The following is a 25008-nucleotide window of genomic DNA, read 5'->3' as shown; positions in this document are numbered from 1 at the left end:
ATGTGACCACCACTTCCACTCTACACAGTTGGTCATGTGGCCACCACTTCCACTCTACACAGTTGGTCATGTGACCACCACTTCCACTCTACACAGTTGGTCATGTGACCACCACTTCCACTCTACACGGCCGGTCATGTGACCACCACTTCCACTCTACACAGTTGGTCATGTGACCACCACTTCCACTCTACACGGCCGGTCATGTGACCACCACTTCCACTCTACACAGTTGGTCATGTGACCACCACTTCCACTCTACACAGTTGGTCATGTGACCACCACTTCCACTCTACACAGTTGGTCATGTGACCACCACTTCCACTCTACACAGTTGGTCATGTGACCACCACTTCCACTCTACACAGATGGTCATGTGACCACCACTTCCACTCTACACAGTTGGTCATGTGACCACCACTTCCACTCTACACAGTTGGTCATGTGACCACCACTTCCACTCTACACAGATGGTCATGTGACCACCACTTCCACTCTACACAGTTGGTCATGTGACCACCACTTCCACTCTACACAGTTGGTCATGTGACCACCACTTCCACTCTACACGGCCGGTCATGTGACCACCACTTCCACTCTACACAGTTGGTCATGTGACCACCACTTCCACTCTACACGGCCGGTCATGTGACCACCACTTCCACTCTACACAGTTGGTCATGTGACCACCACTTCCACTCTACACAGTTGGTCATGTGACCACCACTTCCACTCTACACAGTTGGTCATGTGACCACCACTTCCACTCTACACAGTTGGTCATGTGACCACCACTTCCACTCTACACAGATGGTCATGTGACCACCACTTCCACTCTACACAGTTGGTCATGTGACCACCACTTCCACTCTACACAGTTGGTCATGTGACCACCACTTCCACTCTACACAGATGGTCATGTGACCACCACTTCCACTCTACACAGTTGGTCATGTGACCACCACTTCCACTCTACACGGCCGGTCATGTGACCACCACTTCCACTCTACACAGTTGGTCATGTGACCACCACTTCCACTCTACACAGTTGGTCATGTGACCACCACTTCCACTCTACACAGTTGGTCATGTGGCCACCACTTCCACTCTACACAGTTGGTCATGTGGCCACCACTTCCACTCTACACAGTTGGTCATGTGACCACCACTTCCACTCTACACAGTTGGTCATGTGACCACCACTTCCACTCTACACAGTTGGTCATGTGACCACCACTTCCACTCTACACAGATGGTCATGTGACCACCACTTCCACTCTACACAGTTGGTCATGTGACCACCACTTCCACTCTACACAGTTGGTCATGTGACCACCACTTCCACTCTACACAGATGGTCATGTGACCACCACTTCCACTCTACACAGTTGGTCATGTGACCACCACTTCCACTCTACACGGCCGGTCATGTGACCACCACTTCCACTCTACACAGTTGGTCATGTGACCACCACTTCCACTCTACACAGTTGGTCATGTGACCACCACTTCCACTCTACACGGCCGGTCATGTGACCACCACTTCCACTCTACACAGTTGGTCATGTGACCACCACTTCCACTCTACACAGTTGGTCATGTGACCACCACTTCCACTCTACACGGCCGGTCATGTGACCACCACTTCCACTCTACACAGTTGGTCATGTGACCACCACTTCCACTCTACACGGCCGGTCATGTGACCACCACTTCCACTCTACACAGTTGGTCATGTGACCACCACTTCCACTCTACACAGTTGGTCATGTGACCACCACTTCCACTCTACACAGTTGGTCATGTGACCACCACTTCCACCTGTGCTGCTGTTGTGGGAAGACATGTTTCAACCTTCACTGTTAGCACTTTTGAAGAAAAAAAGGCTTCACTATACATCCTAAAATAAAGCTATAAAAGTGTTTGGGGGGGGGGGGGACTTTGCTACACATCATAAAACTAAGATACAACTGTGAAGGGTTAGTTTTTGGGGGGAAAAGGGTAAAAAGGCTTCGCTTTGTCATCTTAAGCTAAAGATACAAATGTGGGGGTTAGCTTTAGGGGTGGAAAGGCTTCACTACACATCTAGAAATGTAATCACAGACAGGAAGGTTGGCTTTAGGGGGGGAAAGAGGGGAAAAAAAGGCTTTGCTACACATTCTAAAATAAAGCTATGGACCTGAGGGGTAGTTTTGGCGGAAAGGGATGAAAAGGCTTCGCTACACATCTTAAAATAAAACTACAAAAATGAGAATTAGCTTTGGGTAAAAAAAAAAAAGGTTCGCTTCACATCTTAGGACAAAGATACAAATGTGGGGAGGAAGGCAGAAAACGGCTTCACTACACATCTAAAAATTAAGTTAGCTTTGGGTTGGGGGGAAGAGGAAAAACGCTTTGCTACACATTCTAAAATAAATGTAATACATTATACATGCAATATTTATTATCTAATAGATTATAAATGTAATATTTAACAGATTATAAATGTAAAATTCATTATGTAATAGATCATAAATGCAATATTTATTATGCAAGATATAAATGTAATATTTATGTAATAGATTATAAATGTAATATTTATTATGTAATAGATTATAAATGCAATATTTATTATGTAAGAGATTTTAAATTTAATATTTATTATGTAAAATATAAATGCAATATTATGAAATATATTATAAATGTAATATTATGTAATAGATCATAAATGCAATATTTATTATGTAATAGATAATAAATTTGATATGTATTATGTAATAGATTATAAATGCAATATTTATTATGTAATAGATATAAATGTAATATTTATTATGCAATAGATTATAAATGCAATATTTATTATGTAATGGATTTTAAATGTAATATTTATTATGTAATATATTATAAATGCAATATTATGTAATGGATCATAAATGCAATATTTATTATGTAATAGATTATAAATGTGATATTTATTATGTAATAGATTATAAATGCAATATTTATTATGTAATAGATATGAATGTAATATTTATTATGTAATAGATTATAAATGCAATATTTATTATGTAATAGATTTTAAATGTAATATTTATTATGTAAAATATTATAAATGCAATATTTATTATGTAATATATTATAAATGCAATATTATGTAATAGATCATAAATGCAATATTTATTATGTAATAGATTATAAATTTGATATTTATTATGTAATAGATTATAAATTTGATATTTATTATGTAATAGAGTATAAATGCAATATTTATTATGTAATAGATTATAAATTTGATATTTATTATGTAATAGAGTATAAATGCAATATTTATTATGTAATAGATTTTAAATGTAATATTTATTATGTAAAATATTATAAATGCAATATTTATTATGTAATATATTATAAATGCAATATTATGTAATAGATCATAAATGCAATATTTATTATGTAATAGATTATAAATTTGATATTTATTATGTAATAGATTATAAATGCAATATTTATTATGAATAGATATAAATGTAATATATATTATGTAATAGATTATAAATGCAATATTTATTATGTAATAGATTTTAAATGTAATATTTATTATGTAAAATATTATAAATGCAATATTTATTATGTAATATATTATGAATGCAATATTATGTAATAGATCATAAATGCAATATTTATTATGTAATAGATTATAAATTTGATATTTATTATGTAATAGATTATAAATTTGATATTTATTATGTAATAGAGTACAAATGCAATATTTATAATGTAATAGATTTTAAATGTAATATTTATTATGTAATAGATTATAAATGCAATATTTATTATGTAATATATTATAAATGCAATATTATGTAATAGATCATAAACGCAATATTTATTATGTAATAGATTTTAAATGTAATATTTATTATGTAAAATATTATAAATGCAATATTTATTATGTAATATATTATAAATGCAATATTATGTAATAGATCATAAATGCAATATGTATTATGTAATAGATTATAAATGTAATATTTATTACGTTAAATATTATAAATGCAATATTTATTATGTAATAGATTATACATGTAATATATATTATGTAAAATATAAATGCAATATTTATCATGTAATAGATCATAAATGTATTATTTAATAGTTTATACATGTAATATTATGTAATAGATCATAAATGTATTATTTAATAGATTATACATGTAATATTATGTAATAGATTATAAATGTAATATTTAATAGATTATAAATGTATTATTTAATAGATTATAAAAGTAATATGGACGAGGGCAGAGTTACGGAGTACAGTTTATGTAAAAAGTGGATCCAATGCTCAGAAGCACTTCTTCCTCATCAGCATTAAAGCTACAGACACACAAACAAAGGTGTTCCCGACAATTACATCGACTGAATTCTAGCACAAAGGCTCCATTTTCCAACTGACATAATTGACATTTCCAACGATGGCGGAGCAGCACACAGAAACACGGGACCGAGCTGGACACCACCTCTGTCCACTCCGGTTCTCACTCAACTCAAACCTGATTGCTTCTTTACCAAAAGGTCCGTTAAAGGTGTATTTATTAGCGACGGGAACATACCTGTGTATGACCAGTCCACATCTTCTGGGAGTTTCCTGAAGCCGCGGACCAAAGGTTCCACTGGTACAACTGCACAGGAGAGAAAACAGTCATGTCAATGGTGTCATTATTACTACTCGATGGATCACAGTATGAAGGATCAAAGACCAAAATCGGGTCCACCTCCAGTACATTCAGGGTCTGGAGTTTTAGGCATGACTTCTAACCCAGCAAGATCTGCAGCTGTGACGCGGAGACCCTCGGTGGTGTTAAGTCTTAGGTGTTGACGGAGATAGATATCTTCATAAATAATCTTTATTTAAAAATTAGTTATTTGGAATGCAGGAGTAGCAATACTCCTTTTTCCTATCTCTTTCTGTCTCCAGCTGAGAAAAACAATATATATGTGTATTTGCTCTGAAGTGGGTGGGGGCTAGTGGCATATTGAAAAAGACAAGACTTCCGTAGTGTTTTCAGATCAACGAGGCGACGCAAATTGAATGTGTGTTTTTTAGGTTGGTCCCTCCAAAGCTTTGGAATAAATTGCAAAATATCTATTCTGTTCTGGGTTATCATTAAAATCAGCTTATGAGTTGTCAAAAGAACTTGGGATTGACCAGCAACTTAAATTCCCTCGGAGGAACATCTGGTCCAAACGCATTCTGACATTTAGGGTCATATTTTACACAGCTGGCAGGTATTTCAAGGTCACACACAAGTTCACATACAGTAAGGATGGGTACCAATTTCAGTTCTTTTATAGGCAACGACTGAATTTGTTCGGTACTGCCAGGTATCGATTCACGTAAAGTCAGACTCTGCCATATTTCTAAAGCTTTGTTGCACGTGAAGTCATGTTTGGTTGCAGACTGAACACCGACTCACCTCAACAATCAGTCCAACTCCCTCTGAGTGACATTGACATTTTCAACACCAACAAAGCAAAAAAAATGCTTGGCAGAAAATTCGCCAACGTAAAGCAAGGCTCCGCTCCTCCAAAATGCACTAGCTTGATGCTAATATACACTGGACTCGCCACAGACAGGCTACCATTAGCATTAGCGACTTTACATGGCGATAACTACATCTCCAAATTTGGTAATGCTGACAACAGCTCAAATGAATGTTACACTGTGTAATAAAAACAATAATCACAGTACAAACACTTTGTCGGGCGCAACAAAACATTCAGCTTCCTGGAAACAGCTACTTCCTGAACTACACAGTACTGCCATCTAATGTCGTGAAAGTGCAACAGCATTGCAAATGGGACTCAGGAATGTAATTGTCAAAACTAGGACTTGGGCGTGGATTGTTTTCCCGATGTGCAAAGCGATCGGAGTGGACTTTGGGGTTCGTTTTTCCAGAAGATAAAGGAAAGTTAGCACGGGCAAGACGTGAATGTAAGTACATGATTTATTTTAACACTATAACTAAAAAACAGAAACAAACGAAAGGCGCGCACAGTGGCGGAGAACAAACTTGACTAATGAAACAAAACTATGATCATAAAAACAAAACACTTGCACAATGGCACGAATAAAAAAAAAAACTTATTTGAAAAAAAGACAAGGGGCATGGATCATTGGCATGGATGTGGAGCGAGTGATAGAGGGTGATAGATGGTGGTAGACGGTTCTTCGTGATGTTGCCAGCACGAAGAACAGAAACAGACGGGCTTAAATAGCAGTGACATGATCAGGTGTGCGAGTGCAAAACATGAGACAGGTGCGTGACATGAGGATAAGGTGAAAACTAATGAGTTGACAAAACAAACCATGAAGTGCAAAAACAGGAACTGAGTGTCCAATAAACAAAACATGATTCCACGGACATGACAGTAATAATAGTTAGCACAGTCATCATAATCAGCTCATATGTGTAAATGTTACACTAAAACATTATATTTTTGATCAAGAACAACACTATTTAATCTTCTTCTCGTCAGACAATACTTTTCCCTTACAACGGATGGGATTTTTACCTTGATAAAAAATCCATTCTACTCAACATTGTGAAATGTACAACAAAATATAACACTTTCCCACGTTGAACCGTATTGAATATTTTTTACAATGGATGGAATGTTGACCTTGTGCTGAAGAAAAATGGAAAAGTATATGAATAAGACGACATAACAAATCTTTTTGAGCTGCAAACAGTTAATAATCATGTACAGACACAAAACTACAGAAAATTGGTACCGTTTAGTGCCGGTATCGACTTTCAGGTACCGTATCGTTTGAAATGTGAACAGTACCAATCCTCTCTACATACAGCAAGTAGCATGTTTGAATGGTGTGGTGTCTTTTTAAATCCTCACAGCAGCTAGGGCTGTGACAAAAAACAGTATAATGATAAACTGCGATAAAATACCGACTAATTTTTGAATGATCGAAAAACTGCATTTTAGGCAACACTGCTTAATTCCTGGAAACCAAATCAGCCGCATGGCTTGAAAATCATGGCGGACTGATTGCTGTGTTTGGATGGAGACAGGTGTGGACAATATTGGAGACCCTTGTCCCCACACTAAAAGAATTCATAAAACTATTTGATGTTGCTTTCTTTTTCTCAATACAGCGTCCGTCAGCTGCTGTGAGTGAGATTTAACGATGTAAGGAAAAATGCAGCAGGTGAAAATTGTCACAACTTGTTCGTAAAGTCTTTACAATGTTGACCGGGATGTCCACTCCTTTCTTTAACTGTATCAGTGTTCAAATAACATCAAAATGTGACGTACAAATAAATCAAGAATTTGTATAAATAAACGTGGATTTGTAAATATATGTTTGAGATTTGAATATAAATATGCTTGCTTTTGTATTTGCATACGTGGATCACTTTTTTGCTTTTGTGTCGATGACACATTCCTACCACAAACCAGATGCACAAATAAATGTGAGCTTCACACTCCCCTGAACAAGCAGCAGAGGGCACTGCAGCCAGAGCGGTCTGGGTCACAGACATGGTCAGACACTGGCGAGCCAATCAGAGGCACACTAGGGAGGGTCATATGACGTCATGACTTCTGGGATGATTTGACACACATTGCACTGATAAGAGATCAGTATCTACATCGGAACAAGGTCATTAAACGGCATTGATACAATGAAATAAGCAGCTAGCACGGTCTTTCAAATTAACTGGATGCATTAGCATTAGCTAATACAACGCTAACGTTAGCTACCTCAGGCCCGTTGTGCGTTCTCTCTGGAAAGACGTGGATTGTTTTTGTGCAGAGAACTCGGGGCATTTTGCATGTAATGCTTTGTGACCCTGACCGCTCCGGCTGCAGTGCCCTCTGCTGGTTGTTCAGGGGAGTGTGTAGGTCACATTTAATTTGTGCATCTGGTTTGTGGGAGGAATGTATCATCGACACAAAAGCAAAAAACCTAAATCCAATACAAATACAAATAGAAAATCAAGCATATTTATATTCAAATCTCAAAAATATATTTACAAATACACATTTATTTGTACGTATTCTTTATTTGTATGTAACATTTTTATATTTTGTGACATAAGTCACAAAATCAACAGGAAGTTGGCAATTACCCCTTCAAAACAAAAGTTTTGTAAAAACCTGTCACCTTTTTTCAAACATTATCTCGTGTTTGTTGTGTCGGCTTCAAACTCGCACAGGAAAGAGATTGAACCCTTTCGATTCAAAGTTGCGCAAAGAGTTTTTATAACTGCTCCGGTTTTGATTTTACGAGCCTTCAAAGAACCGCCGCGCTGCTGCCGTCTCAAGACGGCCGCTTAAAAGCAGGAAGCACCAGCGTGACCACACAATGCAGAGAAGGTAGGTAATGTGCGGGTAAAGATATGTTGACTGGGTGAAAGAAAGAGGCACCAGTTTGACTCCAGGATACAGAGAAGGTAGGTAATGTGCAGGTAAAGATATGTTGTCTGGGTGATGGCAGGAAGCACCAGCATGTATGGGTGACAGAAAGAAGCACCAGTGTGACCCCAGGATAGAGAGAAGGTAGGTAATGTGCAGGTAAAGATATGTTGACTGGGTGAAAGAAGGAGGCACCAGTTTGACTCCAGGATACAGAGAAGGTAGGTAATGTGCAGGTAAAGATATGTTGTCTGGGTGATGGCAGGAAGCACCAGCATGTATGGGTGAAAGAAAGACACACCAGTGTGACCCCAGGATGCAGAGAAGGTAGGTAATGTGCAGGTAAAGATACTCCAGGATACAGAGAAGGTAGGCCATGTGCAGGTAAAGATATGTTGTCTGGGTGATGGCAGGAAACACCAGCATGTATGGGTGAAAGAAAGACGCACCAGTGTGACCCCAGGATGCAGAGAAGGTAGGTAATGTGCAGGTAAAGATATGTTGACTGGGTGAAAGAAGGATGCACCACTTTGACTCCAGGATACAGAGAAGGTAGGTCATGTGCAGGTAAAGATATGTTGTCAGGGTGATGGCAGGAAGCAAGAGCATGTATGGGTGACAGAAAGAAGCACCAGTGTGACCCCAGGATGCAGGGAAGGTAGGTAATGTGCAGGTAAAGATATGTTGAATGGGTAAAGGCAGGAAACACCAGCAAAAGTCGGTCCTGTCCATCGCTGCTTGCAGCTTTAATTATAAATTGTATATCTATATATTTTATGCATCGGTATTAATATCATATTGATATAAATAAGTTGATGTGAGACAATTGTACTTCCTAAGAGCAGTTATCTTAGTCACGGCATGAGGATGATGGAGGAGGAGGCGGGGCCAACATCATTACAACAGCAAAACAAGACAAACACTGAAGCCTGAATTATTTGGCAAAGTAGCATGAATAAATTAAAAATAGTGTGAATAAAACATTCTTTTTTTTTTGTCTTTCCAACATGCAAAATGTTTCCCTCCAAGCTCTAAGTGCAGTCAAATGTGGGTCAGAGACCATAAATTATGTGGACATAATCTTATTGTTTACAAGACGTCTGAGCTGCGTGCTAATAGAGATTTTAAAAACCTAAACAAAAGTGTGTCATCTGCGAAAAGTCCTCTGTAGCGCTGATGTCGTCGTGGCTCGTGCAGCCCTTTGAGACACTCTTTGAGTTTGAACATCAAATATGTTGTCTTTGTAGCATATTCAACTGAATATGGCTTGAAAAGGATTTGCAAATCATTGTATTCTGTTTATATTTACATCTAACACAATTTCCCAACCCATATGGTTTGTAAGTAAACGATTGATTTTCAAGAGAGGTCATTGCAGCTGCAGCCACAGGTTTGATGTTGCTGATCTGCTCCTTGGACCCCAAGACTGGAGGCCAAGTATGAAATTGAAATAAATATTCAACTCGTGGACTCTTCAGCTTGTTCACTGAAATGTGTTGAAAGGAGAATCAATGCAACGTTGTGTCCCATTTGAGTTAAGACCCTATAAGACAGGGATGCCCACACTTTTTCTGCAGGCGAGCTACTTTTCAATTGACCAACTCGAGGGGATTACCTCATTTATATATATCATTTATATTTATTTATTTATGAAAGAGACATTTTTGTAAGCAAGTTAAATGTGTTTAATGATAATACAAGCATGTGTAACACATATAGATGTCTTTCTTTCACAAAGACAAGAATATAAGTTGGTGTATTACCTGATTCTGATGACTTGCATTGGTTGGAATCAGACAGTAATGATGATAACGCCTACATTTTTGCTTGGTTGCTTTGTTGGGTCTGCTCCTGTCTCTGGCCATGCCCCCTCCACCCCAGCGGACGATGGCGTGGAACACCGCAGAGGCCACCACAGTGGATATGTTTCTTTTACTTTTTATTCATAGCTGTATGTAGAAGTGTCTGCTTGTATCTTCTGCTTTAATGTCTTTAATGTCCTCTGTGTTCTTTGATGTGTGATGTTTCCTTCTTACACACATGTAAGAGGGATGTGTACTATAGCTATGAGTTTTTTTGTTGTTGTTTTTTTTCCCCTTGGCCTTAGTCTGCACCCCCTCTCCAGGGCCCAGGCTAAGACCGATTTTTATTTTTATTTTATTTTAATCTTCTATTTTTTTTCTCCCATCCCCACCCCTTGTTTACCTGTATCTCATCTTTTTTGTAAGGGGCGCTGGAAGCCGGCAGACCCGTCAGCGATCCTGTTCTGTCTCCCTGCAATGTTTGTCTGATCTTGAATGGGATTGTGCTGAAAATTTTAATTTTTCTGAAGGAACTCTCGACGGAATAAATAAAGTACTATCTAATCTAATCTAATTTTCAAATGGAGGAGAAAAAAAGTTGTCCTTTCTGTACAATACCACATGAAAGTGGTTGGTTTTTGGCATCTAATTCATCCAGCTTCCATACACTTTACAAGAAAAACATTGGCGGCAAATTCCGTAGCTTGCTTGATTGACATTCACGGCACCCGAGGGTCTTGTGAGATGACGCTGGCTGCTGCCAGTTCATTATTATGAAAAAATGACAGAGAAGGCGAGAAACACTTTTTTATTTCAACAGACTTTCGCGCTGTCCCTTCCGTCAAAACTCTGCACATTTCCTATCTTCACAATAAAATCCCTGCTAACAAAATAAGAGTCTCGGAAAGCTGGCGTGCACAAGTGATGTGCACGCCAGCTTTCTGAGGGATCGCTTGTGCACGCCAGTTTTCCGAGACTCTGTATTTAGTTAGCGCAGGCAGCATGAAGCAGGGCTTTTATTGTGAAGATAGGAAATGTGCAGTCGGCCTTTAGAGTTTTGACGGAAGGGACGGCGCGAGAGTCTGTTGAAATAAAAAGTGTTTCTCGCCTTCCTCTCGGTCATATTTTCATAATAATGATCTTGCAGCAGCCAGCGTCATCTCACAAGACCCTCCGGTACCGTGAATGTCATTTAAGTGACGTCTTGGTGAAGATTGATGATCACTAATTTTTAGGTCTATTTTTTTTTTAAAGCCTGGCTGGAGATCGACTGACACACCCCCCGCGGTCGACTGGTAGCTCGCGATCGACGTAATGGGCACCCCTGCTATAAGAGGTCCACACTGAGACAACAGGTAGTATTTGCCCTCATTTGTGTGTGTGTGTGTGTGTGTGTGTGTGTGTGTGTGTGTGTGTGAATACATCACACGAAACACAGCAGTGTGATGTTAATGAGGCAATTAGTGATGCTACAAGCCTGGAGCTGCTGCTCGTCTTCTCTCCTCCTCTTCACCCACTTCCCCTTGGCTGACTCTTCTTATTCCTCCTCGTGAAAGTGGACACCAGGCAAGTTTTACTCTGAAATTTGGCACACCCATCAGACGTGGATGATATATTTACAAACCCCGTTTCAGTATGAGTTGGGAAATTGTGTTAGATGTAAATATAAACAGAATACAATGATTTGCAAATCCTTTTCAACCCCTTTCAGTTGAATATGCTACAAAGACAACATATTTGATGTTCAAACTCATAAACTTTATTTTTTTTTTGCAAATAATAATTAACTTTAGAATTTCATGGCTGCAACACGTGCCAAAGTAGTTGGGAAAGGGCATGTTCACCACTGTGTTACATTACCTTTTCTTTTAACAACACTCACTAAACGTTTGGGAACTGAGGAAACTAATTGTTGAAGCTTTGAAAGTGGAATTCTTTCTCATTCATCCAACCACAATTGCTATGGTTTAACTGATGTACAATTAATTACGCGTGGTGGTCAAGCTAGCTGTTCTAAATGGGTACTACACGCCATCTCGACTCTCCAAGTAAGAAAGGCCTCATGCTTGTGTGGTTTTGCTCTGTACGTATCGTTCAAAGGATATGACCTTCCTCGAGAGGTAATCAAAAAGGCAGAAAAGAGCAAGATTTTTGAAATGAATCTTTCAGCACGTACACAATGTTGACATCAATAGTTATATTTTGATAAACAATCTATTAATCTTTAAGCACGTACACAATGTTGACATCTATGGTTATATTTTGATAAATGATCATATATTAATCTTTCAGCAAGTACACAATTTTGACATCGATAGTTATATTTTGATAAAAATGTATACTTATATTTTGATAAACAATCATAAATTAATCTTTAAGCACGTACACAATGTTGACAACTATAGTTATATTTTGATAAACAATCATATATTAATCTTTAAGCACGTACACAATGTTGACATCGAAAGTTATATTTTGATAAACAATCATAAATCAATCTTTAAGCACGTACACAATGTTGACATAAATAGTAATATTTTGATAAACAATCATATATTAATCTTTAAGCACGTACACAATGTTGACATTTATAGTTATATTTTGATAAACAATCATAAATTAATCTTTAAGCACGTACACAATGTTGACAACTATAGTTATATTTTGATAAACAATCATATATTAATCTTTAAGCACATACACAATGTTAACATCTATAGTTATATTTTGATAAACAATCATAAATTAATCTTTAAGCACATACACAATGTTGACATCTATGGTTATATTTTGATAAACAATCATATATTAATTTTTCAGCAAGTACACAATTTTGACATCGATAGTTATATTTTGATAAACAATCATAAATGAATCTTTCAGCACGCACACAATGTTGACAACTATAGTTATATTTTGATAAACAATCATAAATTAATTTTTAAGCACGTACACAATGTTAACATCTATAGTTATATTTTGATAAACAATCATATATTAATCTTTAAGCACGTACACAATGTTGACATTTATAGTTATATTTTGATAAACAATCATATATTAATCTTTAAGCACGTACACAATGTTGACATTTATAGTTATATTTTGATAAACAATCATAAATTAATCTTTAAGCACGTACACAATGTTAACATCTATAGTTTTATTTTGATAAACAATCATAAATTAATCTTTAAGCACGTACACAATGTTAACACCTATAGTTATATTTTGATAAACAATCATAAATTAATCTTTAAGCACGTACACAATGTTAACATCTATAGTTATATTTTGATAAACAATCATAAATCAATCTTTAAGCACGTACCCAATGTTGACAACTATAGTTATATTTTGATAAACAATCATATATTAATCTTTAAGCACGTACACAATGTTAACATCTATAGTTTAGTTTGATAAAGACAGGGAAACAACAACAAACATGGCTGTAGACACAAAGTTAAATCATGAAATACAGCAAAAACGATACATATTTATCCTTGAGAGTGTTGATACCAATGTCCTTGACCCGTACTCACACAATAAAGTTGTAGACCTCCATACTTTTAAAGTTTTCATCTGTTTAGTGGTGTAGAATGATGTCCGGAGCACAATAGTTCCACATTTCTGTGGACACATAATCCTTGATACCACTCCACAATTATTATTTTGAGAAAGTATAGCATCTATCCTAATGCACAGTAAGACTTTTTGCACATATCTGCTTTTTGCAGGAAGATTTAGGCCTCTTTTGCCCAACTGCCTTGGTTGACCACCATTGCTTTTCAACCGGAACACAAGCAATTGCTTAAAATGGCACTTTTGAAGCCTGCGAAGCAAACGAGCGCACATTCCAACAATTGTTGCGTTTGGACCAGATGTTCCTCGAAGGGAATTTAAATTACTGGTCAATCCCAAGTTCTTTCAATGACACATAAACTGAGTTTAAATGATCACCCAGAACAGAATAGGTATTTTGCAATGTATTCCAAAGCTTTGGAGAGACCAACCTAAAAACAACACATTCAAATCGCGTCGCCTAGTTGATCTGAAAACATTACGGTCGTGTTGTCTTTTTCAATATGTCCCTCGCCACCAACCTCCAGAACGAATACACATGTCTATTGTCCTCCTTATCTGGGAACAGGATGAGATAAGCAGGGACATATTGATCCCCAGCAAGAACATTCAGAAGCTGCAGTACATACAAAATAGTGCTGCGAGGATCCTGATGAGAGTGCGGAAACATGACCACATCACACCAACTCTTAAATCCTTTCACTGGCTTCCTGTTCCACTCAGGTTTGAATTCAAAATCTCCCTACTAACTCTCCAGTGCCTCCATGGAAATGCCCCCCTCTACCTCAAGGAACTGCTCACCCCGAAATCCTCCACTCCAAACAGGCTAACCTCCCCCAAACTCCATGGACAAAGCTACGAACTGCTTTGTCCAGTCTGTGGAACGCTCTCCCTGACCACCTGAGGGCACCTCAGACTGTGGATGCTTTTGAAAAAGGCAAAAAACCCATCTTTTAAAATAGGACTTCTTATAGACATGCATGCTTTTTCTAGCTATTGGGCTGTTTCTATTTTTATATTTTATTTATTTTTATTATGTTTTTAATATTATTACTATTTATTTTAATTTTTTTTTACAAATAAAATCTATTATTATTATTATTATTTACTACTTCTCACATTCCTAAAGCCAAGGTTAACTTGCAGTGACCATGGACATGAGACTAAAAAATAGAAAGAGTACAAATGGAAAACACTGGCTATTTCAAATATGACTGTAGAAAATAAATAACTCTAAAATATGGATATATGTAGATATCTAACTCTGTCACATGCAAAAGAAAAATGTGTGGCTGGCATATTGCATGACTGTTTGTTGTCATGAGAATGATGTGAGCAGACTTCCGAAGGTTTCCTCTCAACAGATGGAAGCATGGCTGCTCTTTCCAATCAATTTGTAGACTGAGGCTTAGCTGGCCTCATGCAGTTTGGGAACCTTAAAGCTTCTAACTGGCCATCTTGTCCAGGAAAAAAAACATGTTTCTGGATGACTTCTATGAAGTTGGTAAGAAACTTCAAAAAATAAACGTTATTTAGTTGATTTTGCCTGCGATGAGGTGGCCACTTGTCCAGGGTGTACACCGCCTTCACACACACACACTCAAAAGGCGATTTTTGATACCAGGGATTCTCAACGACATCCATCCGCTGTCTGTCTGGGCCAGTATCGTTCACAATCATTATGAGCGGCAAGAACACACGTTTTTTTTTGTTTGATTTTTAGGATTTAAAGATGATAAAAATCAATTTCATAGCAAAAGTTGACTATTTTTGGACAAATGAGTATTCAAAACCTCCCTTGTCCTTTTGAAGCTGAATATACTGAGGATGAACTGCTGCTTCTAGAAGCGAGCGCGAAGCAGCTGAGATAGGCACCAGCACCCCCCATGACCCCGAAAGGGACAAAGTGGTAGTAAATGGATGGATGGATAGTTGATTTTGCTATGAAGGCATAAAACTATATCGTATTTGTTTCCCATGCATCATTCATATTTTAGGCCAACATCCCTGGCAATGGTAATAAACACACACTCAAAAGGCGATTTTTGATACCGCGGATTTTTAACGACATCTGTCCACTGTCTGTCTGGGCCAGTATCGTTACAAATATACGAGCAAATGAACGAGGAAAGCATTTAAAGGAGCGCAGACCTCCGCCAAGCCTTATTTCCCAATGGCAAAACAGTCCTGAATCCAGACAGTGATCCAGATCATCCCCAAAGTCGAATCACTTCTTGTTCCTTTTTTCAGTGCGAACATTTCCTGAAAGGGGAATGGCACTTTTTGGGGGGAATTTAGTTCATGATAATTATGAGCGGCAAGAACACACGTTTTTTTTTTGGTTTGATTTTTAGGATTTAAAGATGATAAAAATCGCTTTCATAGCAACACACTTCTGACTTCTGGCAACAACTGTGTGATTCCACTTCCAGGAAACAAATCCTGGCAGAACTGATTAAAGACAAAGACAACTATTTTTAAACAAATGAGGATTCACAACCTTATCTTTTTGAAGCTGAATATACTGAGGATGAACTGCTGCTTCTAGAAGGGAGCACGAAGGAAGAGTGAGACTTTGGAGCAGACGGAAGCCGAGAAAGTGACTCGAAGCTGCAAAATGTGGAATTTGAAGCCAAGCTACTTCAACATAAATGGAGTGCTTACCCAAATAAACAGGAAATAACGTCCCCTGGACCAAACAGAGAACTGTCCATGGAGTGAGTCAGACTTTATATTGATCATGATACACGCAGCATGTCATGCGTGTTAGTAAAACTACAGTACCTACACTGTCTGGCTAGTACACATACTGTAATATTATTGTTCATGTTTTTCACTCGGTACAGATTGGTGTTCTGTCGCAGTGTTGTGTATTACAAACTGAAACTTGAACCCTGCAAATTTTACTTCGCAAACGGCCATGAAATAAATAGTTTAAAAAAAAAAAAAGCAAACGCACTGAAAAGGTGTGCTAGTGTTTTTGCTATGGCGCCAACGTTTGGACGAGTTCGCTCACTGTAGGTGCTGTAGTGTCCTTCCATTTAGTGCTTTCAACCAGAAGTAGAAATGCCATTCCGTCTTCCAGCTGTCCATAGCGTTTTTACTTGTACGGATTCTTCATTCATCACTCCAAACAACATTTTTGCGATTTTATAATATGAGTAAAAAAATTCTTACTTACTAAACCGTCCCATGTGTGATGTCAGTAGGAGTGATTTTGTGCATATTTGTATGTGCTATCGTGATTTAATTAAGCTAGCGTTGTTGGCATTGTCCAGTTTAGTATTATCAACTAACAATGTCATTCTTTTTGTATTGTTTCAGTTTTATAAGTTCACCAAAACGTCAGCGTGGAGTTATTGAGACTGTTTAGCTAATTAGAGAGCTAGCTTGCGCAGCTAGTGGGTCCATGACCATGACTTCCGTTTTGTTTGATCAACCGTTTTACTGCCGTGTTACAGACACCGTTTGGAAACAAATAATGTACCGTATTTCCTTAAATTGCCGCAATTCTGCCTAGAATTACTGCCGGGTCAAACTCGTTTCGCAAAATAATTAGCGCATGCTTAGCATTACCGCAAGCTCAGGATTAACGCCGGGTCAAACTCGTCTCGCAAAGTATTATTTTTATGAGCGCATGTCTAGAATTTCCACAGGGTCAAACTCGTCACGTCACGAGTGACACTTCACTTATCATTTTCAAAATGGAGGAGGCTGATTTCAATCATTTGAAATCGCATAAAGGGAAGAAGATTAAAAGCTATTCAGTAGGATTTAAGGTCCAAGCTATTGAATATGCTACAAAGAACAGTAAGCAGCTAAGTTTGATTAATATACCGTAGCTGCGTGTGTCAAATATGAGTCATTAAATGACCCCCGCCTCCTGGTGGTAGAGGGCGCTAGTGATCCTTCTTGCGACTACTCGGCTGCAGAAGAAGTGACAACAAGCAGCGATCGTTTATTTTTTCCTCTCGCTTACACTTTTAACATGGGGGATTACATATCTAAAATAAAACCGTTTTCTAAACTGGACTTTCAATGGAAGCAGGAGGTAATAAAGGAAGATCTCCATGGAGACAGAGAGACTTTTAAAACCGAAGAAAGATAAGGAAGACTCCTATAAACAAGTTATCGATGCGTTTGATCAGAAGGAGCTGCGCATGGACTTCATTTATAAGTAAAGGTAAGACCATAATAACTTTTTTTTATTAAATGTGCTTTTTAAGCGCAGGCCTAAATTTACCGCATGCCTTTGGTAAGTGCCGGCGGCAATTCAAGGAAATACGGTATGTAAATAAATATTTACAGAATATTTCTGTGTAAATAACTCATTTCAAATTGTCTTTATCCGCGGCTCACAGTCCGGTGCGGCTAATAAATGGAAATATATTTCTTTTTTCCAAGCTTTAGTGGGCTCTATAGTCCCGAAAACACAAAAAGAAATGTTAAAGTAAAGAAATTAATCCGCGATCATGAAAATAGATGCGATCCAGCTGTACTTTAACAGGATTAATTGATCAAATGAGCCTGCTTTTCACTAATTACAGCGCTTGACTTTTTGCACAAAATCCTCCTAAATTCCATGAGATCCGGCTCTATGAGGACTCTGCGAGAAGGATTGTTGATCATTTTGGGACAAGCGAGCCGGTCTCAAGCAGAAACCTAATGCTGGATTACTGAGCTCCTGGGGGCCGATTTAGCCTGGATGGCTCCAATGAGGGAATTGTCCCTCGGCTTCTGTTAAAGTAGCACAAACTGGGTTAGAGTTGTCCCATTAAAGGGAGAAGCTCAAATACCGAGTCTGCCAGACAAGCTTTCCATAAGCACCATCACACAAATAAAACAGACATTTACCCATTTTATTCAACAATCTACAGCAGGGGTCACCGGGTCGCCCGTAAGGACCAGATGAGTCGCCCGCTGGCCTGTTCTAAAAATAGCTCAAATAGCAGCACTTACCAGTGAGCTGCCTCTAATTTTTTAAATTGTATTTATTTACTAGCAAGCTGGTCTCGCTTTGCTGGACATTTTTAATTCTAAGAGAGACAAAACTCCAATAGAATTTGAAAATCCAAGAAAATATTTTAAAGACTTGATCTTCACTTGTTTAAATAAATTCATTTGCTTCTTATAACTTTCAGGAAGATAATTTTCGAGAAAAAAAATACAACCTTAAAAATGATTTTAGGATTTTTAAACACACATACCTTTTTTACCTTTTAAATTCCTTCCTCTTCTTCGCTACAATTTAAATCAATGTTCAAGTAAATTCATATTTTTTTATTGTAAAGAATAATAAATACATTTTAATTCCTCATTTTTAACTTCTGTTTTTTTTCCACGAAGAATATTTGTGAAATATTTCTTCAAACTTATTATGATTAAAATTCCAAAAAATGATTCTGGAAAATCTAGAAATCCGTAGAATCAAATTTAAATCTTATTTCAAAGTCTTTTGAATTTCTTTTAAAATTTTTCTTCTGGAAAATCTAGAAGAAATAATCCATTTCCTACTGTTTATTCCCTTTGGGGTGACAGGGGGCGCTGGTGCCTATCTCAGCTACAATCGGGCGGAAGGCGGCATACACCCTGGACAAGACGCCACCTCATCGCGGTGTTAGAAAAAAAGCTTAGTCCAATTTGTTATATATTCTAACAAAGTGCAGATTGGATTTTAACCTATTAAAAACATGTCATCAAAATTCTAAAATTACTAATGATGTTCCATAAACTATTTTTAAAATTTTTTTTTTTTAAAGTTTCGAATTAACTAGTTTTTCTCTTAATTTTTTTCGGTTGAATTTTGAATTTTAAAGAGTCGAAATTGAAGATAAACTATGTTTCAAAATTTTATTTAAATGTTTTCTTCTTTCCTGACAATTTAAATCAATGTTCAAGTAAATTCATATTTTTTTATTGTAAAGAATAATAAATACATTTTAATTCTTCATTTTTAGCTTCTGTTTTTTTTCCACGAAAAATATTTGTGAAATATTTCTTCAAACTTATTATGATTAAAATTCAAAAAAATGATTCTGGAAAATCTAGAAATCCGTAGAATCAAATTTAAATCTTATTTCAAAGTCTTTTGAATTTCTTTTAAAATTTTTCCTCTGGAAAATCTAGAAGAAATAATGATTCGTCTTTGTTAGAAATATATCCATCCATTTCCTACTGTTTATTCCCTTTGGGATCACAGGGGGCGCTGGTGCCTATCTCAGCTACAATCGGGCGGAAGGCGGCATACACCCCGGACAAGACGCAACCTCATCGCAGTGTTAGAAAAATAGCTTAGTCCAATTTGTTATATATTCTAACAAAGTGCAGATTGGATTTTAACCTATTAAAAACATGTCATCAAAATTCTAAAATTAATAATGATGTTCCATAAACTATTTTTTTTATTTTTTTTTTAAAAGATTCGAATTAGCTAGTTTTTTTTCTTCATTTTTTTCGGTTAAGTTTTGAATTTTAAAGAGTCGAAATTGAAGATAAACTATGTTTCAAAATTTTATTTTCATTTTTTGTCGTGTTTTCTCCTCTTTTAAACTGTTCAATTAAGTATTTTTTTCATCATTTATTCTCTACAAAAAACCTTCCGTAAAAGGAAAAAAAAAATGTACGACGGAATGACAGACAGAAATACCCAATTTTTTCTATATATATATAGATTTATTTATTTAAGGTAAATTGAGCAAATTGGCTATTTCTGGCAATTTATTTGTGTGTATCAAACTGGTAGCCCTTCGCATGAATCAGCACCCAAGAAGTAGCTCTTGCTTTCAAAAAGGTTGCTGACCACTGTTCTAGACAATTTTGTTTTTTTAATTAAATCAACATAAAAACACAAGATACATTTACAATTAAAGCTGCAAGCAGCGTTGGTCGGGTCTGCTTTTGGCCGCTGCCAAGCCCTGGTCTAAGTCAAACCTACATAGAGGTCTTTGTTTCATGTCTCTACGACATTCCTAACAGAAGTTACAAGCAGATTTGTCTGGGTTTTTTCCTAGGGGGCGCTGGAGCTCAATTTTGACTTTTGGGGTTTGGTTTTCTATTAGATGGCAATTTTCGCCAGTCCTAATGTGTGTGTAAAATTTGGTGAGTTTTGAAGCATGTTAAGGGGGTCAAATTATAGATAAGCATTTCTGGATGTTGTTGATAAATGGGCTTTCGCTTGGCATAGTAGAGCTTTAAATTGCACTTTGAAGCATTTTAAGGGGGTCAAATTACAGTTTGAAGAGGCAAAAATGACATTTTTTAGGAAACTTTGCGCAGGGGTTCTTTGAAGGCGCGTAAAATCCAAACCGGAGCAGTAATCAAAACTTTGTTGGACAGTTTTATTCGAAATGGTTCAATCTCTCTCCTGTGCGAGTTTGAAGCCGAAACGACAAACGCACTGGGAGGAGTTTCGATTTGAAAAAGGTGACGGGTTTTCACAAAACTTTTATTTTGAAGGGGCAATTTTTAACTTCCTGTTGATTTTTGCCGAAGGATGTCAATTATCTAAATGTAGGTCTAAGTGAGACCTACATAGAAGTTTTTGTTTCATGTCTTTCCGGCATTCCTACCGGAAGTTACAAGCAGTTTTGTCTGTGTTTTCTTCCTGGAAGCAGTTTTTCAATTAGTGCACTGACCCAGAAAACCTTCCTCCTCTATTTACACTCGTTCACACAACAAGGTTGTTTCTTTCTGTTATTAAAATCTTATTTCATTGACAACCTAATCTGGTGAAGATAGGGTCCTTTTTAAAAAAAATTAAAAAAAATAAAATAAAATATGATAAATAAAATAAAAACATTTAAATAATTAAGAACGTAAAACAATATACAAAACAGTTACATAGAAACTAGTAATTAATGAAAATGAGTAAAATGAACTGTTAAAGGCACGGGTCACATTCCTAGCCACGTAGAGCGCAATAGGAAGATTCTTTATACGCTGAGTACAAGGTGGGTGGGGGGGAGTAGGCTCAGTCTGGAGGGGGGTGAGAGCATGTGAGGCAACTCAGTGGAAAACCCCGTTTCCATACAATTTGGGAAATTGTGTTAGATGTAAATATAAACAGAATACAATGATTTGCAAATCATTTTCAACTCATATATGCTACAACAGGAGTAGGGATGATACTCCAAACCGGTTTTTCCCGGTTGTTCGATAAGAAAAGAACCGAGTCCTCGGACTCGAACCCCTTTTTTGTGTCACTTCGCGGTGACGGAAGTCTTGTTTGTTTTTCTGTCTTGTGATCTATGTGTTTTATTTTGAAAAGCTACCCTCTTGTTTCGGATCACGGGTCCTTCCTCTTGTGTCACCAGTCTGACGTCATCCCTGATTCCTGATTGTTTCCACCTGTTCGCCATCACTCTCACGTCCTATTTAAGCTCACTTCTCCGTTTGTCCTTTGCCAGATCGCCTCGTCTATCGTGCCTTCTAGCGTCCAAGTCCAAGTCCATGTCCATGATCCCCTCCTTGCCTTGCTCCTGTTTTTTCTTGTTCTCCTTCATTTTTGGTCATAGCAGTTTGTTTTTTTTTCTGAAATTTTGAGTTTACTTTTTTCCTCCTTCGAGCGTCCTTAGTTTTCCTTCGTCGACCTAATTGGTGAGTTTTTGTTATTCCAAATTTCGTTTTCCTCATTGATTGAGTGATTTATTTTTTGTTTATTCATAGATATTATATTTGTATATATTTTTAAGGTTTGTTTTTCCTCCTGTTGGAGCGCTTTGTGTTATTAGGGTCCTTGGCCCATGGCAAAGGACTCCACAGGAGTCCACAGGAGTCCTTTGCCATGGGCCAAGGACCCTATTGAAACTGGTGCGTTTTATTATTATTCCGCCAAATTTGACACACACGTCAGTATAGCAAACCTTCCCAACATATTAAGCAACCAATCCCCCAAAATGAAAATTGCGCTCTAGCGCCCCCTAGGAAAAAAATTACAGACAAAACTGCATGTGACTTCTGTTAGGAATGTCATAGCGACATGAAACAAAAACTCCTATGTAGGTCTGACTTAGACCCAATTTTCATACACTCACTTCTTTCAGCAAAAATCTACAGGAAGTTGGCAAAAACCCCTTCAAAATAAAATTTTCGCAAAAAATGCAATTTTTGCCTCTTTGCGCTGTAATTTGACCCCTTTAAAATGCTTCAAAAGTCACCAAACTTGGCGCACACATAAGGACTGGCGAATATTGCGATCTTATGAAAAAAAACAAATCCCAAAACTCAAAATTGCGCTCTAGTGCTATTTTTAAATAAAACACTGAAAAAACTGCTCCTAGGAAGAAAACAGACAAAATTGCTTTAACTTCCGGTAAGAGTGTCGGAGAGAAATGAAACAAAAACCTCTATGTCGGTCTCGCTTAGACCTACATTTCATAGATTGACAACCCCCAACAAAAATCAACAGGAAGTTTGCAATCCCCCCTTCAAAACAAAAGTTTTGTAAAAACCGGTCACCTTTCTTCAAACATTATCTCCTCTGAGTGCGTTTGTTGTTTTGGCTTCAAACTCAGGAGAGAGATTGAACCCTTCTGATTAAAAGTATAGAACAGAGTTTTGATAAGTTCTCAGGTTTTGATTTTACGCGCCTTCAAAAGAACCCCTGTGCAAAGTCTCCTAAAAAATGTCATTTTTGCCTCTTTGAGCTGTTATTTGACCCCCTTAAAATGCTTCTAAACTCACCAAACTTGACACACACATCAGGTCTGGCAAAAATTGCGATCTGATGAAAAATCCTAACCTCAAAACTCAAAATTCCCCTCGGAATACAACACGGACAAACTGCTCCTAGGAAGAAAACACAGACGAAACTGCTTGTAACTTCCGGTAGGAATTTTTATTAGTTGTTTTTTTTACTTTTAACACTTAAATTTCAAGATCAACTTCCGATATATCTGTCGATTTTAAGTTTGAACTATTATTTTGTTTGTTTTATGCTCTTTTGTCAAAACGATGTTTTTATATGGCAACCACACAACATATGCAATATTTTTTCCACATAAAACATTTTAAAAAAGTGATCATTTTTAAGTATTAATTCATTATAACATAGATTTTTTATTTTTTTGAGCAATGGAAAAAAAAAAAGTAAATGTTTTATTTTTATTTTTGCAATACAATCAATTTTGCAATTTTAGCAGAATGTCTGGCGGGCCGGTAAACGATTAGCTGCGGGGCGCAAATGGCCCCCGGGCTGCACTTTGGACACCCCTGGTTTAATAGATTTCATCAGTGTTAGAACCTGACACTCTCCTCCCTTCTCGTTGCTCATTTAACAAAGCACCATCGTTCCCAATGTGGGCACATTCCACTGAGTTGCCTCACATACTCTCACCCCCCTCCAGACTGAGCCTACTCCCTCCCACCCACCTTGTACTCAGCGTATAAAGAATCTTCCTATTGCGCTCTCCTTACATACGACTCATCGAGATTAATCCAAATGTAAAGACTGATTTTTGCAGTCTGTCAAGGGCCAATAGAAATGATCCGAAATTGGCCCCCGGGCCGCACTTTGGGCACCCCCGTTTTAGAAGTTTCCTTTTTAGGCGTTTAGCGGGCATCAAGTTGCATTACCGGCTCATCGCGTCACAATTGTTCGTTGGGCGACGGGAGACGAAGCATCTTTGCGCATTTGAGTTGAGAACTTTTGGGTCCACATGTTCCGAGAAGCCGCTTGATGAGACCAGGCTTTATGTTAAGAGGAGCGTGACACAAAGCCTGCATTGTTCACCAAGCCTGGCAGCACTGGAAGCTGCAATTGAAACCCCAAGAAGACCAGCCTGTCACTGGGAGCAGTGTGGAGGACGGACCGTGAGAGTCTGGGGGCCCGGTGTGTGGCGATAATACAGTGGAACAGCTGGACATACCACACACACACACACACAGAGTGTAATGTAACACCCCGTTGTATGCAGACATTGGGGGTATGACATACTCTCCTTGTGTCCTTGGGCAGCACAACAATCTCATGGGACTCTAAAGGACTTGGCTCTTCACAGTTCTCTGATTGAACAGTCCCAGACCAGGACCTTCTGCAAGACTTGAAGGAGCTAAATGTAATCATGTCATGTCAAGTCATCATACAATATGTCAAAATGCATTAATAAATCATCTTCTTTTCCAATACCTCTATAACTGATGACAGTAGTTAAAGGCCTACTGAAATGAGATGTTCTTATTTAAACGGGGATAGCAGCTCCATTTTATGTGT

At 37.5% G+C, this 25008-nt stretch overlaps 1 protein-coding gene across 4 annotated transcripts in view; it reads right to left on the bottom strand.

Moving 5' to 3' along the window:
* The window catches only part of LOC133561055 (receptor-type tyrosine-protein phosphatase zeta-like), a 213382-nt gene that overhangs the window by 148178 nt on the left and 40196 nt on the right, over window positions 1–25008 (bottom strand). For all 4 annotated transcript variants that reach the window (XM_061914222.1, XM_061914221.1, XM_061914219.1 and 1 more), the window contains one exon: window positions 4590–4658. Coding sequence is in view for 2 of the 4 variants with exons in the window: in XM_061914219.1 (XP_061770203.1) it covers window positions 4590–4658 (69 nt within the window). In the remaining 2 variants the exon portion in view is untranslated. The remainder of the gene's footprint in view (window positions 1–4589; window positions 4659–25008) is intronic.

Source organism: Nerophis ophidion, linkage group LG10 (assembly GCF_033978795.1).
Source record: "Nerophis ophidion isolate RoL-2023_Sa linkage group LG10, RoL_Noph_v1.0, whole genome shotgun sequence".
NCBI lineage: Eukaryota > Metazoa > Chordata > Actinopteri > Syngnathiformes > Syngnathidae > Nerophis > Nerophis ophidion.
Note: the sequence above shows the minus strand (reverse complement) of the source record. Positions and strands in the feature narration are given on the sequence as shown.